This window comes from Cajanus cajan, chromosome 2 (genome assembly GCF_000230855.2).
Source record: "Cajanus cajan strain Asha chromosome 2, NIPB_CcT2T_4, whole genome shotgun sequence".
Lineage (NCBI taxonomy): Eukaryota > Viridiplantae > Streptophyta > Magnoliopsida > Fabales > Fabaceae > Cajanus > Cajanus cajan.
Window position 1 is genome coordinate 74,417,082 of NC_138518.1, and position 22,567 is coordinate 74,439,648.

Consider the following 22,567-nt stretch of genomic DNA (forward strand, 5'->3'; position numbering starts at 1 on the left):
CGATCCGTTTGATTTTGATAAAAATCCTGATAGAATTAATATATTTATTTTGAGTTCGATTTACTGAAAAAAAAATTATGAGATAGAACAAATAAGATGAAGAAAAGCGGGATTTTTTTTTGCTCAATTAATTATAAAACAGTTTTTTTTAAGTAAAAAAAATGCTCACATAATTATTATACCACCACCATTACCACAATTGTTCCCCACTATATCGCTGTCACTTACCGCACTCGCGTCCTGCTACCACCAATGTCACTGATCATATGTTCTTGTTCTAATCTCACATATAACAATTCAAACAATTTTGTGACTACATTAATAAATAAAAGAATAGTTAATTGGTGCTAGATATGGCCAAACAATGAAACATTCTTTTTAAGCATGCAATAAGATATCTAGCAAATATAGAATTTTATATTTTTTTTGTATTTCAACAAATCGAAGATGTATATGTATAATGTATTTATCATAAAACTAGAAAAAGAAAGAAAATACAAAGCCAATATTAATTGAAATTGGGAACATACTGAACACTTCCCATACATAAGAAAAGAATCAGAAATTAATTGAAATTGCAATATTAGAAACATTGAACTGGTGTATAAATTAAAGTGTGGAGATATCATATCATGTACCCCAACCTTTACAATAACTCCATCTTTCTAATCTCTTGTTCTTGTATTTTTTTAAAGTAATAATCAATGTGAAGCAAGTGAAGGAATTATGGATGGTCGTAAGATTGAGATTACGGAGGTAAAGGATCCTAACACAAGGCAAGTTACATTTTCCAAGGTTTATTTAAAAAATAAATAAATGAATTATTCATATTGTGTGAAGCAGAAGTTGTTATTGTTGTTATCTCCTGTGGGAACAAGCCTTACCTTTTCAAGAATAATACAAGTATTGATGCTGTTGCAGCCAGAGCCTAAATCAAATGTTGCACCAAATAATATTGTTCAAGGAAATAGCCCATCTAATAACTTCCTTGAGCTTTGATGACAAGGCAAGGCTGAATCAACAACTATACGGTGTTCAAGTTCATATACGTGGGGAAGAAAAAGAAGGGTTCAGAGCTTGATGAACAACTAAAACAGCTTGAGTGACACAAGTCCTTCAACATAAAGAATTGCAAGATTCATTTTTTTAGCTTCAATGCAACGTGAAAGACTATCTTGATCGAGGTGTCAGAGTGTATGATGCTCCATACACAAGAACCAATAGTCATAATAACAAAAAGAGTTACAAAGAAAAAGAAGAAAGAATTGATGCCCTAGTAGCATGAAAATTATGTTAGGATTTCGGTTTGCTTGACCCTAAAACCTTGTTGACCAAAAGAAACACTTTAATTATTGTCTCACGTTGTTATTATATTTGTGCCAAAATTGAAAATTTTTAAAGTAAGATTTTGGATTTAAATGCCATCCTTTTGAATAAATTCAAGAGGATTCGGGATCTAGTATATATATGTTGTTTTTTTTTTTAATTTTATCCTTTTAAATAAATTCACTTAAATTCTATTATTTTTCAAACATTTTTTTATTGATTGAAATTTATTAAAAATTACAAATTTTGTAAGTTATGAATCTCATTTAATAAGTCTCTTACTTGATTTAGTCATAAAATGTACCAACTTTTTTATTTTATTGTTTTCAACAATAGTATAGATAAAATATTAGTAAGAGAGTGTAGGAGAAAATAATGCTAACAATTCTTTTATTACTCATCTTTTGAGCATTTTTTTTTTGGTAAAAAATGATCAAAATTATAATTAAAAAAATGGTGTATTATAAAAATATAATTTTGAGTGATGAAAATATAAAAATATAATTTTGAGCGATGAAAGTAGAACTAAAATTAAAAAAGAAGACACCTGAACTTTTTTTTATACGGAATTAAAGGATGTTGTTTTATATCTATATGATTTTTTTTCCTAAAAATTGTTTTAAAAGACAAATATTTTTATATTTTTACACCAAAATTTAATTTTTGAGTGATGAAAATATATCATGTCCATCAATTTTGATTAAAAAAAATAACAACTATTAGACTATAAATTAAAAAAAATGTGTTATGAGGTCAATTTTGTTATGTGATATTCAACACATCTCATAAATGCTATTGGTAATAAAAATTGGAAACATACTAAAAAAAACACTTTCCATTCATAGATAAAAAAAAAATCTGAAATGAAAATTCAACATTAGAAATGTTGAACAGAATCTGAAATTGTGAATTCAACATTAGAAATATTGAACTTTCCAAAAAACGTGGGTATAAGTAAGACTGTAAGAGTTGTGGGATATTATATCACATATATCTTCAACCTTTAAGAGTTGTGTTATTTTATTATTTTTAAGTAATCATTGGTGTGAAGCTGGTGAAGGAATCATGGGTCTTGGTAAAATCAACATTAGCAGAGACATGTTACATTTGCCCAGGGACGAACTGACTTATTTAATAAAGCCAGTGATTTATCCATCTTGTGCGGAGTATAAAGAATTACAAGGTTCATATTTTGAGCTCCAGCTTAGGGTGAAGGATCATCTTGATGCAATGGAGGTGTCCAAGTGTATGATGCTCCTTTCCCAAAAAAAAAAAATAGTTGGAATAACAAAACCGATGACAACAAAGAAAAGGAGAAGGAATTAATGCTATGTAGCATGTAAATTATATTCTGTGATTTATGGGTGGAGTGGATTTTTGGGTTTGGAGAGGAAAAGCTAATGGTGTATGTTCTGTGCGTGAAATCAGCTTATAAATTGTTGAGTTCATGCAGTCAAGTGAAGCAACAGGAGGGTATCCATTTAGCTTGGCAAAAACAAATGCCCTTGAAAGTTCAGGGTTTTGTTTGGAAATTACTTCAGAACCCGATACCAGCAAAAGACAATTTGCTCGTTAGCAGGTTCTTCAATCTGGCCAGAATATATGCTCCAAATGTAATTTGGTGGTAGAGACGACTAACCATATATTTGTAGAATGTGAATATTATCTATTATGCAAGTTTAGGTAATACTGGTTTGGTGGGGAATTCAGGCACCGCTACATGGTGAGCTAACAGGTCATTTTACACATTTTAGAGGTTTAATATCCAGTCCTAAAAGATATGCTTGTATTTGGCATGTAATATGGTTTTGCAGTATTTGGGTTATTTGGAAAAGTAGAAATCTGTTTGGTATTCTCAGGAAAAAACTGTTCCGTGACTGATATGGTTGAGATGGTAAAAATATTGTCATGGCAGTGGGTAGCTAATTAATTCAGGAAGATTTAGTTATTTTTTAGCATGCTGGTTTAATGATCCACACACAGGGATGGCAAAAATACCCGCACTTGCAAGTATTTACGGGTAAAATTCGCTACGGATAATAAATTGATAGACTAATTAGGTACCTGCGGATAATGTTGACGGATAATTTTTTACCCGTTTATAAATGGGGCGGGGCGGGTATGATGATATTCATACTCGCGGATACCCGTTTAATAATATTTCTTAAATATCCTAATTATCCTTATACCACATAATCCTAAAACTACACTCTCATCTTATTTTCTTACAAAAGTGAGGTTGATGAAGTTACCAACATGTGTTAAGCATGTTATAGAATTATGTTGGATGTAATTTGATTAATTTTCTAGTTTTAATTATTGGACCAATAAGATTTATGTATTTTAAGTTGTTTACTTTCGTTTGGAATTATGAAATTGAATTATTGTAGCTTTGTGATGAGACTTTAACTTACTTGTGAGATTGATGTATTTTAAGTTATTGATTATCTTGCATTTTTATTATTATTTTAACAAAATTAACGTTAAATACAAGTTCAAAATTAACATTATTAAATTTTTATTTTTAATAATGCAATGACATTAAATATAAACTTAAAATTATTTGTAATATAATTTTTTTAATTTCTTAAAAAATTTATAAATATTCATGGATATCCATAAATATCCATGAGTATTCAAGAAATTCATGAATATCCGCTTAATGAATACCCACGCGGATATGGGATGGGTATAGGACCAATTTTCATCCAACGGAGCGAGGCAGGTTTACTATTACCCGCTCCCATGGAGCCCCATTGCCATCCCTATCCACACACTTGTATAGCTGCATTTGGATAAATGTTTTGTGGCTTTAGGAGAGAATTTTAACGGTCATGGCATACAGAAAAGCACATATATTGAAGTTTCCATGTATCATCAGGGACTGTCTTTGGGCGAAGAAAGGTATTGTTTAGTTGTTCATATGGACTGCATGGTGTATGGACTTCTAGTGCGTATGGTGGAGGTGCAAGCAATAGCTTTTTATAAAGTTGCATGTGCACAAAAATGGGTCAAAATGAAAAGAAGAAAAAAAAAAGATTTTTTTCAATTGCTAGTTAGATAAAGTCTATGTTTCTATGGCATGTATTTGGCTTAGTTGAAGTTATATATGTATGGTAAGCTTATGAATCAGCATGGGTGGGATTAGACTAGATGTTAAAACTAGCATTTTATGTTCTGTTAGATACTGTTGCTATACATACAACAATGAATCTTGCATGTTTTGCTTGGTTTGTCACATTTTGTGTCTTGCCAACTTCTACATATACATATTTTGCCTTTTAAAAAAAAAACATGTAGATTATATTTGAATTTCAGTTCTTTTATGTTTTGTCTCTATAACCCTTCTTTCCCTATTCCTCTTGGAAGAAGGGAGTTGGGAGAGAAAATACTAGTAGAGGTAAACAAGTGATATTGTTATTGGATTTAATAAATCACAAGAAATTAATTTCTTATGTTTAAGGTTTAATAAATATTATTGACTATTATTTATCAAAGAATTAAACTTTCTTTTTTAAGATAATAATTACTACACATATAATAAAAATTGTATAATAATTAATACAACATTATTTTTGTGTTTATCTTTCTCTTTCCATAATAAGTGAATTGATAAAAATATATATATATATAAAAATAATATTGTATAAATTATTTGTTCTTGTGTTAAGATACACACTTCGATTATTCTTGTTGTAACGGGTCGGGTCTTGGGTCTCGGTCTTCTCGTTCCTATCCGGGTAATCCGAAGTGAGGGGGTGTGCCTGCAAAGATACTCCGACGCTCAAGTTAGTGCTCGGCGTAATAAATGCGGTAGTTGAAAGTTAGTTACATACCTCGATGGGGTCCTATTTATAGTGGTTCTTATTGGGCCGTGATTAGGGATTGGGCCCCGAAAAATTAGGGGGCTAATCCGATGTATTATGTTAATTAAGCTCTCCGTAATCATCCTAGCATAAGTGTTGCGTTAGGCCGAGCCCACCGACACATTCGTTCGATTTGTGAGTGATCGGTAGGTTCGGGTGTTCGGCTCCAGCGTTCACGGACTTAGGTGTCTGCACTCGGATTCGGGTGTTCGGCCTGGTCGGCCGTCATACGGTATATTATTGAACAATTTTTGTTATACATGTAACATTTTAGTAATTTATTTTCCTACTAAACACTAGGTTTTTTCTTATAAGATAAGATGAATTATATAAAATGAGAGAGAACACTATTTTATATTTTTCTAAAATTTGCGTAGTCTACTATCCTATTAAAGGAGTGCACACATATTATTGGTTTCCAGTAAAGTTTGTCAAAAGTATGAACCAACATCGAACTTAAGAAAATACAACATCAAGTCATGTATAAATGTAACCTGCTCAAAAACCTTCATTCCTAGACTTTGTGTGTTTGTTTCTGGTTTTTACCTCCTGTATCAAATTTCACCTCGAGAAATTAATACAATTCTTATCAAAGACATTTTACATGCAATTTGCATGAGATATAATAAGGATTCTCTAAATAAGAATTTTTACAAGGAATTAAAAGATAGCAATTTTACGTAATAATTATCCCTAATAGGAGGATCAATAACATTGAAAATAAGTTGTTTTGTAAATTCAAAGTACATTTTATTATGAAATAACCCTATAAGTCCAACTATTCTCGAAGCTATAAATCAAGCATTAAACTACTTTGGAAGTTTTATTTCCTCATCATTATTAAATTAAAAGCTTCTTACCTTTATTGACATAAAACAAATAAATATTGAAATTTAAGTGGAAGAAATGTGGTATTTTCTTTTGTACAAGTATATATATATATAAGAATTTATTTTTTTTAACTTTTGAAACTTGTTTATAAAATATATTTTCATAAAAATGGGAAAAATATAAATTTTCCTAGCTTTAATAAAGTTTTCATCAGACACGTTTAATTTGTTTGGCTTTTTTTTTTTTAATTACAGGTAGAGGATAAACAAGTGAAAAGTTTTATAGCTTAAGCAAATAATCACTTATACTTAAGCAAGGCAAAAGAGTTTTGTTTTTTTTAATATTCCAAGTTTTTCATACTTAAGTCTTACCAGTAGTTATGTGAGAAAATATACTTTGCTTTCACATAAGTGAGGCATAACACGCTTTATTTTTATTTACATGAGTCAAATTTGACTTTGTTTAAACATGCTTTGGATTTCAAAATATTAATGAATATACAATTTTTGTTTTTTGTTTTTGAACAACGTTTTTTTTAAAACTTATTTTAGTTCCTGAACTTTTGTTGATTTTCATTTTTAGTTCTTAAACTTCTTCTTTCATTAACATTTTAATTTTTAATGTCAAAATTTTTGTTCAAGACAAAAAATTTAAAGGATTAAAATCAATAAAATTTATTCATGGATTAAAAACAAAAATTGACAAAAAAAAATTATAAGCTAGTCTTTGACCCAATGAGTTAGAAAATAGTCATGGTAGGACAAATTTTTTTAATTAATTGTAAATAAATAATAAATACAATAATTACATCTAACTATACGATGCATTTAGCTCAATCAACTGAGTTAGACCTCTTTAATTCATATAATTTAAAAAATTAATATTTTTAAAACCTAAGAAATATATTACATTTAATAAAAATAATTACATTTATTTATATATTACATTAAAGAAATACAATAATTAATATTATAGTAAGGAAATTTTGTTTATTTAGTAGTTTTTAACTTATAGTCGTCATAGTACCGTGAGCGAAATTAGTTCTTGTCCAGTGGACTTGAGAATACATATGCTAGAACCAAAAATATTTTTAGTTTTTCTTTGATACATAAAAATTTAAATTAAGATAAAAATACATTTAGGATAAATAAATTCGATCTCAATTATTAGTTAATAAGAAAAAAAGACTTAATCAGTTGTATCACTCTTTCGAAATAAAAAAAAAAGTTTTAAATTTATGGTAAAACAATAATAAATTCAATAATTACATTTAAAATCGTTGTTTAATTTAATAAATAGAGTTTCAAAAAAATTAATAAATATATTATACATAGTAACGGATCCAGAAATTTTAGATAGTGGGGACAATATTTATTCATATATTTGTAATATTAAAAAATTTATGTATAATTTTTAAAAGTATAAATATATTTTATAAATATTTTTATAAGTTTTTATATTTATAATTACGATTAAGGATGAAAATAAATTATGTTAGACTATGTTATATTATAATTTAATATGTTTGAATCTAACTTTCTTTAAAAAATACATGTTTTAAATATGACATATTTATCTATCATAGACATTTTTTAAATATTTGGTTAAAATTATAATTTTAAAGACCTACTTTATAATAATTTAATACTAATAAAAATATAAAAATAAATATGTTAAATTTTATAAAAATCAAGTTTAATTTATTTATGATATAAACATGTTTTTAATATGTGATATAAATATTTAGATGTTAATTTATTTTAAAACATATTTTATAATAAAAATTATAAATAGAACATAAACCTTCTAGTTTTTCCAATTTTGATATTTTTAAAATTAACGTATACAATCTTACAATTTTTACTAGTTTAATTTTTTTATTAACATATACAATAAATAGAAAAAATTACTATATTACATTATATATGTGAGAAATAATATACATATATATATATATTATAATTAAATTTTTTTAAAAAAATTAATTTATTATTAAGAAATTTTTTTTTATCACATATAAAAACTAATCTCATTTAAAAATTTGATAAATATCAAATAAATGAACAATTCTTCCAAATTTATATTTTATACATATGATAATTTATATATATATATATATATATATATATATATATATATATATTAGAATATAATTTTTATTTTTTAAAATATATTGTTTTTTTAATAATAAAAAATTTGTATATGCAAAATGGTAGTAGGGCAAGTGCCCTCACTTTCTTATATGTAAATCTGTCTCTGATTATACTTGCTATAATAATATATTAATTAATAATTATAATAGAATATTAAATGTAATAATATATTAATTATAATATGACATTTAGTAAGTGCATTAAATATATTTATTTAATAATGTTTTATGATAATATATTATAGACTTAAGTCCACTTTCGCTGTCTATACTTTGTGCAACTTTGTTTCTCTAAAAAAATTTATTGCAAATTTGGTCTCTTTAATTTTTAGAATTAAACAATATTGATTTATCATTAACATATTATCTAAAATTAAACAAAAAAATATTATTGTATCTATGACTCACAATACTTAGCAATTACTTAATTACATGCATGAAGGGAAATAGTAGTGTTAAAAAAAATTAAAAACGGCAACAAAAATGTTTTCGTTAATTATAAATTTTAATTTAAATAAAAGAAACATATAACATGTAAGTAATAAAAAAATTAAAAATTAAAAAATAATTAGTAGTTACTTAAACTCACAATTAAAAATATTTAAAAATTTAGACTCACAATACTTAGTAGTTACTTAACCATGTAGGGAAATAGTAGTGTTAAAAATTAAAAATAAAAACTGAAATAAAAATGTTTTAATTAATTATAAAATTTAATTTAAATAAAAGAAACATATAACATGTAAGTAATAAATAAATAAAAAATAGCATTGTTCCTTAAATGAAAACTAGCATAGCTAAATAACTGTTAGCACTGTCACTGATGGACATATCAATTTTTTTTATATTTAATTTTGGATGATATGTTAATATTGAACCAATATTATTTAATTTTAAAAACTAGAAGAATCAAATGTACAATAATTCTTTTTGAAAGACCAAAATCACACATAAGGACAATAAAGGATTTAAGTCTAAATTATATTTTATATATTTAATTAATATATTAAAATACATTTAATAAAATTATTACATTTAATTATATATTTTATTTAATAATTCAATAATTAAGGCAATATAGGAGGAAAAATCTATATATTATCCTTTCTAAATATCATTTAAGGTTATTATACACAAATAAATATTTTTTTTATATTTTTTTAACAATAATTTTGAAGTTTCTTTTATTTTTTTTTCAATTTTCACTCCATAATAAATAAATTTTAACTATAAATGTGTAAATTAAATAAAATTAGGTAGAAAGTAAGAGTATAATTAACCAAAAAAAAGTTAATGATATATTGAACCTTGAAAATCATTACTAGAAAAGTGTCATTTTCTTGCGAATTTTTCTATAAAAAAATATTCGCAGAATTTTTTTGTGAATTTTCTTGCAATAATAATTTCACAAAAAAAATTTACGAATTTATTTGTAAAAAATTATTTATAGATATTTCTTACAAATTTTTTAATGAAAAATAATCTACAAGAAATTTTTGCAAATTTAGCTATAATTTTAATGATCATGGAAATTTTTTTTCCATGATAAAAATTTGTAGGGAAATTTTTTTCCATGATAAAAATTTGCAAGAAATATTGTAATAATTTTATTGTGTTTCTTACAAAAATAAATTCACAAGTAATGTTTACTAAATGCTAGAAGAATTCTGCAGGTAACTTTTCTTGCGAATTTTCCTACCAATTTTAATCTGCATGAAAAATAAAAAATATTTAAATTTATAAGTTTAATATTTTAAAAAAACTTCAAGTCCCACATCGATTGAAAATAAAATAATTAAAGAGTATATAAGTTGTGACAACACTTACCTTACAAGTTGATTTGTATGGTTGAATGTTAGGCTTATAATCCACAATCTTAGAGTTTAAAAGATTATGTATCACAGGTTGGAGGCGTGAAAACAAATGTTTCAATGAATTCATTGTGAACATTTTAAAGTTGAAGAATTATTGCCATTTTAAAGTTGAAGAATTATTGATAGAATTTGTAATAATTTCTTTGATTTTTTCGTAAAAAATTTTCTTGCAGAACTTCTTGCGAAAATTTTTTTGTAGGAAACTTTCCTGCGGATTTTTTTCGCAGGAAAATTTCTTGCGAATTTTAAAATTCGTAAAAACATATTATCCACGAAGGTATTACTTGCAGATAAAATTTCGCAGAAAAATTCGTAGGAATAATATTTGCTGTGGATTTTAATACAAAATTCGCAAAAAAAGTCGTATGAAATAAGAGAAATTCTAGTAGTGAATGATAAATAAAAAAAAAACCAAAACTCTTTATGTTAGAGAAAAAGATACACACTAGAAAAGGATTGAATAATGTATATCAAAAATTTGCATTTTTGCAATAAAGTAGTAATCAAACAAAAGCTGAAAAGTGATCAGATGAAGTAGTGAAAAGCAACAAATGAAGAGGCACAAGTATTTTTATATTGATTCGTTTCAATCACAAAGACCATGCCCAATTCTCAATTCAACCCGATTGAGTTTTACTATCTTGTACAAGATACAAGTATTCTTTTAAAAAGTCTATCTAGGCTCAATCACTAAGTATTCTTTTCACAAGCATCTCTCAGTTCAACACTAACTATTTTTTTCACAAGTCTCTCTAGGCTCAACTCTTATAAATAAATTTGACAAGAGTTACAAGGATAGTTTTGTCTTTTATAAGCGTAATGCTATGAAAAATATAGCACAAATGAATTACAAAGAGCTATATATGAGATTTACGATGAAGATCTTCTTTGTAGTGCTTCCGCTTTGTATATCTCACTGCGTGAGTTTGCTTTGTAAGTATATTTCTCTTTATTTACAACACTTTTTTTTTCTATCTTCCTTATTGATCCTAGAGATTACAGTTGACGCATTTAATAAAACATTAAATGTTTATCAAGATGCGTGTACCTCTTATTTGATTCATGCAGCTACATATTATCATTTTCTTCTATTTTGAGTGTGGTAGTGTAGTGTTAGCATAGAGAAATCTTTGTAGTATCTTTTCCATGTAATCCGAGATTTTATCTTTCTTTCTTCACAAAATGATTTGACATTTTCTTTATACGAATTTTCATTTTCTTCAATGAGGCTTTCTTATTTGATTTATTAAGAAATATAATGTAATATTTTTCAAAGAATGATCTGACTTTTTAACGAGAAATAAATGTATCATTAATATAGATTATGCAGTTCGTCTGGTACACTTCATCTTACAAACAAAATATGATATCTGTTTTGTTTGAAATAATTTCTAAAAAATTGTTCATTATCATAAAAATTCATAGCTTTTCGAAGGATTCGAAATTGTTTTTTAATTTAACAAATCCCTTTTTGACAAACTCCTCTTTTTGATTTTACACTTTATAAAAAAGACAATTAAAAAAATAAAGGGAATAATTATTTATGGTATATTTTATTAATGTTAAATTGATTGAATTAAAATTTGTATCAATCTTTCCGTTGAAGTTAATTTTATTTATCTAATATTGTTTTTATAAAAAAATGTTGTATGAATAATAATAAAAAAATATTTGTTTAAAAATATATAGTTGAATGTAATATATTTCTTAATAACTTGTAAAAAATTAATTAAGAATAAAAATTATTATATATATATATATATATTGATTTGATTATATGTATATATTTTATTAATGTACATTTGAATTTTATAATTAAAAATGTATGTTCAAACTATTTATAAAACAATAATAAAAATCACATATATTGATAAGACATTAATTTTTGTAATAAATATTTTTATTTAGTAATTAATTTTTAGTATAATTAAATAGATTCATACCAAAATTCATTTTAAAAGTACTATACTTGTAACCAAAAGTCATATGCTCAAGAAATATATATTTACATTTTTTTATATTAATGTATATATTTTATTTAATAGATACAATAATTAATATTACATAAAAGTGAATTATTTTCATATTTGTACTGCTTTTAATACCTCAGTTTTCACCTTTAAAAATTTGGGGTAGCTTGGTTTCAGAAAATAATTTTGTTTTTATTTTTTTAAAATAGAAATATCATGAATTAATAAAGTTTTATTAAATTTTATAATTAAATTTGTTGTTTATAAAGTTTTATCCAATTAAATTCAGATTAAAAAAAATCGTCTCAAATTCTAAATAACAATTTCAAATAAACATTAGAGCTGTCAAAATGAGTCACAATTTATGAATCAATCCAATCACCACAAATTCAAACCAAATGCAAATTCTATTTATTTGAAATTTTTTAATTCAACTTGATTAGAATCCGACTTAATTGAGTTGAACTCATAGTGAGGGGTTGGTCACGGGTTGTATACACATTCATAAATTAACCTACAGAATAATATGTCAATAGCCCACAAGCCCACACTCGCTAAAAAAAATCTCATTGCTATTGTGTTGTCTTACACTCTAATCCACGACCTAGGCTCACTCAATGTTGATAAGCATTTAAAAAACATTTGAAATTATTTAAGTAGACACCAACCAGACCCAAAGTCAAACACAAACATTGAGTAAAAAAAAATTATGAACAAGATGGAAAGCCAACCTAGAAGAATGGCTCCACCAAAACCTTTTGGGAAATAGAAGTCCACTTTTTATCAACATCTACTAGCAAAATTGGTTCTTTTGGAGGCTCTTGAACTTGATTAATTCATCCGTACAAGTTATATAGGTAGCACTTCGACACCCACCTCACATGGTAATTTGGGGAAAGCTTGCTTTAGTGGTGTTTACCTCACATTGATATGATGTTATCTACTCTAAACTTAATCCCTTGTGATTTTGTTTTTTGATCATCTCTTAAAAGGCTTCATACCAATGGAGATTGTATGTGATTTATAAACCTTTATTTTTCCTTATGATCCAATGATATGGGACTTTGTTTGTACCTAAAAAACCTCCTCTCAAATAAAAGACCATGGTTTAACCAAGTATTCAGTGGTGGTTCTTACAGCTTTAGTCACCTATCAGTTTTAGATACTTTTACCATTGTTAGCTCACATCAATGGACACGTTGCCTGACCTCCACACCTAGTCACTTGATCGATCATTGGCTCTGATACCATTATCGGGTACTCGAGATTCACAACACACATGTCTCTTCATTGATATGATACTGTTCACTTTAGGCCTAAATCCACACCTGGTCATTTAGTTGACCATTGGCTTTGATACCATTGTTGGATACTCGAGGTTCACACACACGTCTCTATATTAGTATGATATTATTCACTTTTGGCCTAAATCCTCATATTTTGCTTTTGGTCATCTCTCAAATGGCCTCGTATCAATGAAAACTATATGTGTTTTATAAATCTTTATTTCTTCTCATGATCCAATGATGTGAAACTTTTTTTGTATCCCAACAAGTATTAACTCTTCACTTGTGACTGAACTTCATGTTATCTACAATAGTTTAAAGATAATTTGGTCGGAAAGCTATCGACAATACATATACAAATTTAATTCTAAGAGTGTTATTAGATTGTTACTAATGGAACAAATAAAAACCACTCTCATGAATCCCTTGTTAAAACAATTAGACCACTCATGATTCAAGATTAGAACATCATCCTAATAATATGTCTATCTTGTATTCAGTTCATTGTAATAATTATTTTAAATATATTACCATTCCATGTAAACATTTAAAGACCACAATATATATATATATATATATATATATATATTTATTTATTTGTAATAATACAATTGTTATTTGAAATTTTTATTTAGAGTTTAAGATAATTTTATTTATCTAAATTTATTTGGACAAGACTTTATAATCAACAATTTTTTCTCCAACTTTTAATAGTTGTAATTTAGGACATAAGAATCTTTATTTAAAGTAGTATCTTTTTTCTATTTTTTTAGTCATTAAATGGGATGCCCTGTATAATTTATTTGTGGTGGTCAATTTTTTTTTTAGGATCAGCAAAGGTAATTCGAGTTGGATTTTTTTTCTCACTTATTGCCCAATGTTTGTGACTGCCCTTGGCCTTTGGGTGTGGTTATTCAAACAATTCCAAATATATTTTGAATGCCTATCAACAACGAGTGGGCCTAGGTTGTGGGCCTAGGTTGTGGACCTAAGTATAGGACAATTTGTTTTTTTAATTTTAATGTTTTAAAACATATGAATTATATTTTTTGTTTTTATTTATTTCATCTTTACACGTAGAATTTTTTTACTTTTAATTGATTAATCTTTTATTTTTTAAAATTAAAATTAGCAATCACCTTTTTTTTTATCAAAGAGGATAAAAGATATAAGAAGTATTTAACTGTTATAAGATGCAGTACACAACCATAAGAGAAAACTAAACAGAACATAAATCCTATATATCCTCTTATCCCGCAAGAGAACATCCCAACCAGATGAAATTCAGAAATATTATAAAATAAAATAAAATAAAAACTCCTATAAGACAATAGGTAGTTTATGTTATGAAATTCAACTCTCCACCAAAGTGGTTTTGTATTGCTATTACACATATTCTAGTGTTACTGATTATCAAACTGCAATTATGCACAGTCCTGGATTAACCGTCCACTGAGTAATTAAAGCTTTGAAAATTTTCTTTTAAGTTTTAACCAAGACCAACATGTGAAAATTATATCATGCATCAACCTTTGTCTATGAAAAGCCCCTTCCCCTGAACACGCAGTAATTTCTTTGTTTCTAAATGCACACCACAAAACACTCCACTGTTTTACTCCTGCTTTAGACAGAAATTGATCAAATAACAGGTTTTTCAGGTAATACTGTGTAAGCATTTAGCCATTGGCAGGACTCTTTCCACACATGATCAACTTCCTTGCAAGAAAAGAGGACATGTGATATTCATTCTTCCTGCTGTAACAGAAAATGCATGAACAATCATCCACTCTCCATTCAAAGAGCTCTGCCTTGGGTGGAATTAACAATCACCTTAATGCCTTTTAAGATTTGTAGAAATCTATCAATAAAAAAATTCTTACTCTTATTTAGCACCTCAAGATTTGTAAGAGTACTCTTTTTATTTTTTTTTTCAGAAAAGATGAGATTTGTATACACGTACGCTATAAAAAGATATCTCGGTAAGAAAAAATCATATTAGATTTTAATTAATATAAATTTGTGAGATTCTAATCCAACATCATGTTCAAGAAAATTCAATTCTTTCGGAAATAATGCAGAACTAGACAGAATAATTAAAAATAGCTTTTTTGTTTGTAATTTTTTTAAATCCAATGAACAAGAAAACTTGTTCACCTACTACTATTTTTTTCTCCCATCACACTCTAACTTTACCAAAGAGGAATCGAAACAAAAGGATTACAGAAGAAAATAACTTTAATTAAATGAAAATATAATTTACAATATTGCGTAGCATCAATTCTTTCTTCTTCTTCTTGTAATTCCCACAACTGGCTCTTGGCGAAGGAGCATCATACATTCTGATACCTCAATTGCATCAAGACAGTCCTTGACCCTGCACTGGAGCTTTAAAAATGAATCTTGCAATTCTTTATATTGAGATTGAGAGGGTTGTGTGACTTGGTATTGTTCGAGTCCCTCATCAAGCTTTGCACCCTTCTTTTCTTCTTCACGTATTTGGGCCTGAACATCACACAATTGTTGATTCAAGGTATGAATTTGAGCAGCTTCATTAAATGGGTTGTTTTCTTGGGCATCATCGTTTGAATCGGACTCTTGTTGAAGAAATTTGGCTGCAACAACATCGACACTAGGGTGCCCAAAAGAGTAAGGTTTGTTCCCTGGAGAGAACACAACAATAGCAATTTCCACTCCACACAAAATGGATAATTCATTCGCTTTTTTGAATAAGCCAGTTCGTCGCTTCGAGAATGTGACCTGTCTTGTATTGGGATTCTTTACCATCACAATCTCGATCTTACGACGACCCATGATTCCTTCACCTGTTACTCTTACGCACCGATAATAATTACTTCAAACAAAAATAATATGTGTGATATCATATCCCACAACCCTTCATTTATACACGCATTCTCTAAAAACGTTCAACGTTTCTAATATTGAGTTTACAATTTCAGATTCTGTTCAACATTTCTAATATTGAAATTTTCAATTTCAGATTTTTTTTTTTGTCATGTAAGGAAAGTGTTTTAGTATGTTTCCAATTTCATAAAATTGTTCACAGAACAATTTTGGCTTCTGTTTTCTTTCTTTTTATAATTTAATGATACTAATAATATATATGTAGCCATCTTCAATTTGTTGAAAAATAGGAAATCTAATTTCTATATTTGCCGGATATTATTGTAAACATAAAATGAATGTTTTATTGACAAGCCACACATAGTAGCCTAGTCCTAATTTTTTTAAAATTTTATCTATTAGCGTTCAGGTCCGTGTTTTTAGTAAGGCTATCTAGGCCTTCCTCTTAAGACTCCAAAACATAATTTTATGTATATTTTTTTTAATCAATTTTGTTTATTCAATTTTTTATGTAAAAATTTAGACTATAATTATTAGAATAGTGGATTTAAGTCTAACTCAAACCTACGAAACCAGCTTGTAAGGTAAGGGTTGCTTTTCACTTATATACTATTCAATTATCTAATCTCTAGTCGATATGAGATTTGAGTTTTTTTCAATACCTTTTTAATGATTTATGATTGGTGGAACTTGAGTTTTTCTCAATACACCTCCCTCATGCCTATGACACATATATCAATGGTGGGTGGCCCATTTTTAAGAATCTAGGATAACTCTGAGACCATCTTAGAATAGTGAATTTAAGTCTAAATCAACCCTACAAAACCAGTTTGTAAGGTGAGAGTTATTTTTCACTTATACACTATTTAATTGCCTAATTTTTAGTCGATATCGGACTTGGATTTTTCCCAATATACCCCATCACGTCCAGTACTATTGGACTTAGTACGTGAATAAATGATGGGTGACCTTTTTTAATGATCTAGAATTGGCGGGACTTGAAATTTTCTCAATAATAATTCATTATCAAAGGTTAATATATGAAAAGAAAAAGTATCAATATAAAATATTAAATAAAATATAACTTTAATTTTCAAAATTAAATAAAAAGAAACCATGATTAATATTAAAATAATATTCAAAAATAATTTCAGAATTTTAAATTATCAAAATTAATATGTAAGTTAATATTTAATATTATATTAAGTATTTTTTTTAAAAAATTGTCTTAGCCTCAAAATTCTTCCTCACGTTCTTATTAGTTATTAGCGTCATATGTTTGAGCTATTATATTTGGTATTTGGGATTAGAACAAAATTACAAGAATATACATTTGGCTGCTAAAATATGTACTTTGTATATATAAAATGAATTGTCTTTTATTATGAAATAACACATTCACAAAGTAAGCGCTACCCTTAAATCTTAAGGTGACATTGCATTTATGAGATGAAGTCAATTCCATATAAAATATATTTTCATCACTGAAAATGTTTTTTTTTTTAATCAATTTTTAGAAGTATATATAGATAGAGAGAGATAACGGCGTCATTTTAGTATGTATATATTTAAAAAAAATACCATTCTAATCAAATTAAATCTATTTGAATTATGTATAATAAAATATTTTAAAATTTGAACCAAGTGAACTGCACCTTTTTTTTACTATTTTATCATTGAATAAATACTTACTTTAGCCTTCTAAAACTGCAAATATTATTAATTTTATTATATAAATAAAAATTAATGATTATTAATTATCATTGAAAGACAAACATATCATTATCTATATATATATATATAAAAGAATTTGATTAAATTTCATTGATAATATAAATTTTATGTTGGCATACAATCATATTAATTAAGTTATTATATATGGTATTATTTTTTTGCATTATCATATGTAGTAAACTTATTAATATTTTAGTAATTATTTTAAAAGTTGTATTTAGTGTGTGTTTTTTTTTTTTGGTATAAGAGGTACAACTTTCTCTTTTCTTACCCCCACTATGAATAAAGTAATATTTTAAATTTTGACTTTATACCTAATATAAGCTTAAGGTAATTTTTAATCGGCTGAAAATGTAAAATATTTTACAATTTCAAATATAATATTGAATATATTTTCATAATAAAAATATTTTAGGAAATGAAATAACCCGTTACAAAATGAATAGCCGGGAACTATAGCACTTTAATATTAGATTTAGTAATTTTAATTTAATTTAGTGAACTTCAGAATAAAGTGATCTAAACAGTATTAACTTTAACAAAACTATTTTGTACACGACACGCAATAAACATTAATTAAAAACTTCTATTAAAAGGTGAAGCAAAGGTTGAAGTAGTGAGATCGAGAATATTAATATATTTTGCCCCTAAACGGCTTACTAAAGTAATAATAATAAAATAAAAGGGTTTGACTTAGAAAAAGGTGATATGGCGGCGACATAGTGGGCAAGAGTTGCAGTGCTCCAACCAGAGGGTGATGCAATTTGAATGGTACACGTGGCCGCACGGGACTCGTTTGTTTTCCTCATCCGTGTTGCGCAGGGTGAACCCTTCCATGCAAACGGAGCAAACGTCGTCCCGTTTCACGTGGTTAACGGTAGGCAAGTTGGAGACGAAGCTCTCCCACGCCATAAATGGACGGCGTGACTCTCCGTCTACCACCGCGAGGCCGAGAGCCTCGTCCAGATCAAAAGCTTCCAAATCTATGGAACTGTTGGATGTTGATACCGACAGAGGCATCCACACAATGTTGTTGGTGCTCTCTGAAACGGTGAGGTTAACGTTGTCGCTACCCATTGCACACAACACAATAGAACTAACACATGAACATGATGGTTAAGCTTGTTTATACTTATATATATGGTGGATTGCGTGTGAGCCTCTACAAACTACAAACTACAAACTCTTTCTCTCTCTCGTAATATCATTATTGTTTATTGACTTGTAGGGGGTTAGAATTGTTGCGCCAACATTTGTTATTATCCATTTGACATTATCATCTTTTTCTTTTTCTTTTTCTTTTTTAATAATTGACGAGTAATATGTGATTTGATCCTACATTTTTAGGATGGTAAAACATTTATTAGTTGGCCCCTCTAAGGACAAAGATAGCTGCCAGTGCCACCTAACGGTGTACTAAAACATTTCATTACTTTGAGTTTGAGACATATGTCATGTATATTGTTATATAATATTCGTCACCGTTAATTAAATGCGTTCACCTTTTATAATTAACAAAAATTAAAATAGAAAAAAAATACTTAAGTATATGAATTTTGAGATCTGTAATGAAAATTATGTAATGAGTAAAAAAAAAAAGAACTGTAAAACAGTAACTGAAACTGACAATAAAATAAAATAAAATTATATACCTTTGACAAAGAGATTTATAATAAAGTACGTGTGTTATTTTAGAAAATAAAGTTATGACGAATTTTTTATAATAGAGTAATGTTAATTTTAGGAGGAATATATAGATAGACAACATTTTGGAGACGAAGACGAAAAAAATAAAGCGAAACAACTTTTTTTTTTTGAAGAACCAAACAAAGATAATAATAAAAAGGAATATAAATTGATTTTTAATGAAATAATAAAAAATTAAAATAAAATTATTATGTGAATGATATATTATCAATAAGTTTTTGCATAAATTAAGGGTCTGTTTAAACAAATAATTTGTTTAAGATCTTATTTAATATATATTTATGTAATAATTAATTTTAAATATATATACATGTTAATAAATACTTGTATTTTTTTTTGGTACTTAATAAGTACTTGTATAATTTTAAAGTGTTTAGATATATCAATATTTAAGTATTTATAAGATATTATCTCATTTTAAAAATTACAAAATTAAATTTTGACTAAAAATATAATCAAAGTATAAAAGGTAACTAAATAAATTTTAAAAATGACATTATACATCATAATAATATTAAAAATAAAAAATTAATAATCACCATTCACCTAATTTTAGTTTATAATAAATATATTAATAATAAAATATGGGAAATAATATATATATATATATATATATATATATATATATGAATAAAAATTAAGAACCATACATTCTAAAAATTAAAAATCAATTCTATATATTGTATAAAATTGTGATTAAAAAATTTATTGTATAAATATTAAAAAAAAAATATTCCATATGTGCTATTTTTTTTTATAAAAAAAAGTTATGAGATTTTTCAATAGCAAGAGAATGTGAATTTTGGGGAAAGAAATCAAAACTTTCTGGAGAAACAAAAATAAAGAGGAACAAGGAATAAATGAAAACCTTTAGAAAAAGTAACGAAAAAAATATAAATATATTTTTTAGTGAAAGAATGAGAATTAAAATAAAATAAAAACTATTTTTGCTGGTATTAGGATTCAAATTTGAATATTTTCTAATAAATACTTATAAAATAAGATAAATAAAAATAAATTATTCATACTTTTTTTTAAAATCGGACTTAAGTAATAAGTAATAATATACAAATTATTTAAATAATTACAAAATATCTTATAAATAATATATTTTATAAATTTATTCAAACTTTCATTAACATTTTTAGAAATAAATTGTTCATGAATTCTTGTAACATAACATTTTATTAAATAAGATTGATATGTTATTTATCCAAACGACCATGCATTGTACTTAATTTAATGATTTAGTAATTACGATTGATTTATATGATTTATATTCAATTTTTATTATAGTCCTTGTAATTTTTTTATTCATTAAAATAAGAGTTTGAATAAACTATTTCCTTGGTGGTAAAAGTGTACACATAAGCATATAATAGCATAATTAATAGAAATTTAGAATTGTGATGCAGGGTGTAAACCAAACCAAAGTTATGAAACGGTACTACGGCAACATTAATAGTTTAATACTATCATAAATTAATGATTATTTTTTATAATGAGTATTTGGTATAAACATACACATAAGTAATGGATACTCGCAAGGAGCTTGCCGCTGCGTTAGGTTTGTCAGCGTCAGAAGTTTGGCACACATTAATTAACAGAATCCAAATCACTTTCAATCTTTGTGTTACGCAGCAATGCTAATAAAATCTAGATTTTATTTTGGGTAAATTATTTGGCTAGTGGCTAGTTCTTATAATTTTATTAAAAAATTAGTTAATTTCTTTTATTTATTTATTGCTAAAATCATTTTCTAAAAACTCATATTAAATCCTCTCATAATGATTTGGTCAATAAAAACATTAGATATTAAAATATATATATATATATATATATATATATATATATATATATATGTCTATTGTAAGGTTAGAAAAGACCACTAACTTCAATAAAAATTTATAGTAAAAAAATACATATTCTTTATATTAATGAAATACATATTTCCTCCAAAAGTATAAAATATTATATTAAAAAATTTCTTTTTAGAAGTGTAATAAAATGATTTGTCAATTTATGAGAACGACGATTTTTTTTTTTTTTTTTACGTTTTCATGAAGTATTAGTTAAACAAATGTATTTAGAAAACCAAGTTCCTTCTTCTTTTCGTGAAAAATTACCTGATGTATAAGTAATATTAAATAAATTACAAAAATTATAGTTAAATATAATTGAATACATTAATCTATATCTTGTATTCAATGAAAGGAACAATAAGATGAAGTAAAAAAAAAAAAAAAAGAATTTAAAGAATAATAAAGTAAATAATGAATAAATAAGATTTGAAAAGTATGAAAATGATGTGTGATTATCTTTGATTGCTAGAGTGGGAAATCAATGACCAAAAAGTAAGAAAGAAAAATTAAGGAAGATTGTCTACTGATTCGAGAGGGATGAAGTATAAGAAGAAGAGTAAAGAGGGAGTGAATAAAAAGATAGTTTTAAAAGTAAAGTTTATTTTAAAAATTAATTAAAAAGATATTTTGAAATTAAAGAGAAAAAAAAAAAGAAAAAAAAAAGAGGCGTATATATGAACGATGAATGTTTGTTTGCTTATTCTCGACGTTTAGAGCTTACGGCCTATGCCGAAATTTTTAATTTAATAAAATTGTGCGTGCTATTTTTAAAAAAATAATTTAATAAAAAATTAATATAAAATTGTAAACTATGATGCATTTTTAATTTTATTTTTAAGTCTTCATGTGAAAAAGATTTTTTATTTATAAATTCAAGGTGTAAGAGATCCTAAAGTCTTTTTTTTTTTTTTTTTAATGTATCACAATTCATGAGTGATCCATCTTTAAGCAGTGAGTTTTGGATCATGATATATATATATATATATATATATATATATATATATATATATATATATATATATATATATATATATATATATATATCTTTTTTTTTTAATATAAGTACATCCCTTTTTAAAAAAATAATTAAATTCTTA

General features: G+C 26.0%; 1 protein-coding gene across 1 annotated transcript; it reads right to left on the reverse strand.

The window, feature by feature from the left end:
• Positions 1-15,395: 15,395 nt before the first annotated feature.
• On the reverse strand, positions 15,396-16,529 carry LOC109804492 (agamous-like MADS-box protein AGL29). Its single transcript, XM_020366328.3, has one exon. The coding sequence runs from the start codon at positions 16,114-16,116 to the stop codon at positions 15,580-15,582; it is 537 nt and encodes a 178-aa protein (XP_020221917.1). The 5' UTR covers positions 16,117-16,529; the 3' UTR covers positions 15,396-15,579.
• Between the last annotated feature and the right edge of the window lie 6,038 nt (positions 16,530-22,567).

Coding starts and splice junctions, on each gene's coding strand:
- LOC109804492 (XM_020366328.3), bottom strand. CDS start 16,116: ATGGGTCGTCGTAAGATCGAGATTGTGATGGTAAAGAATCCCAATACA.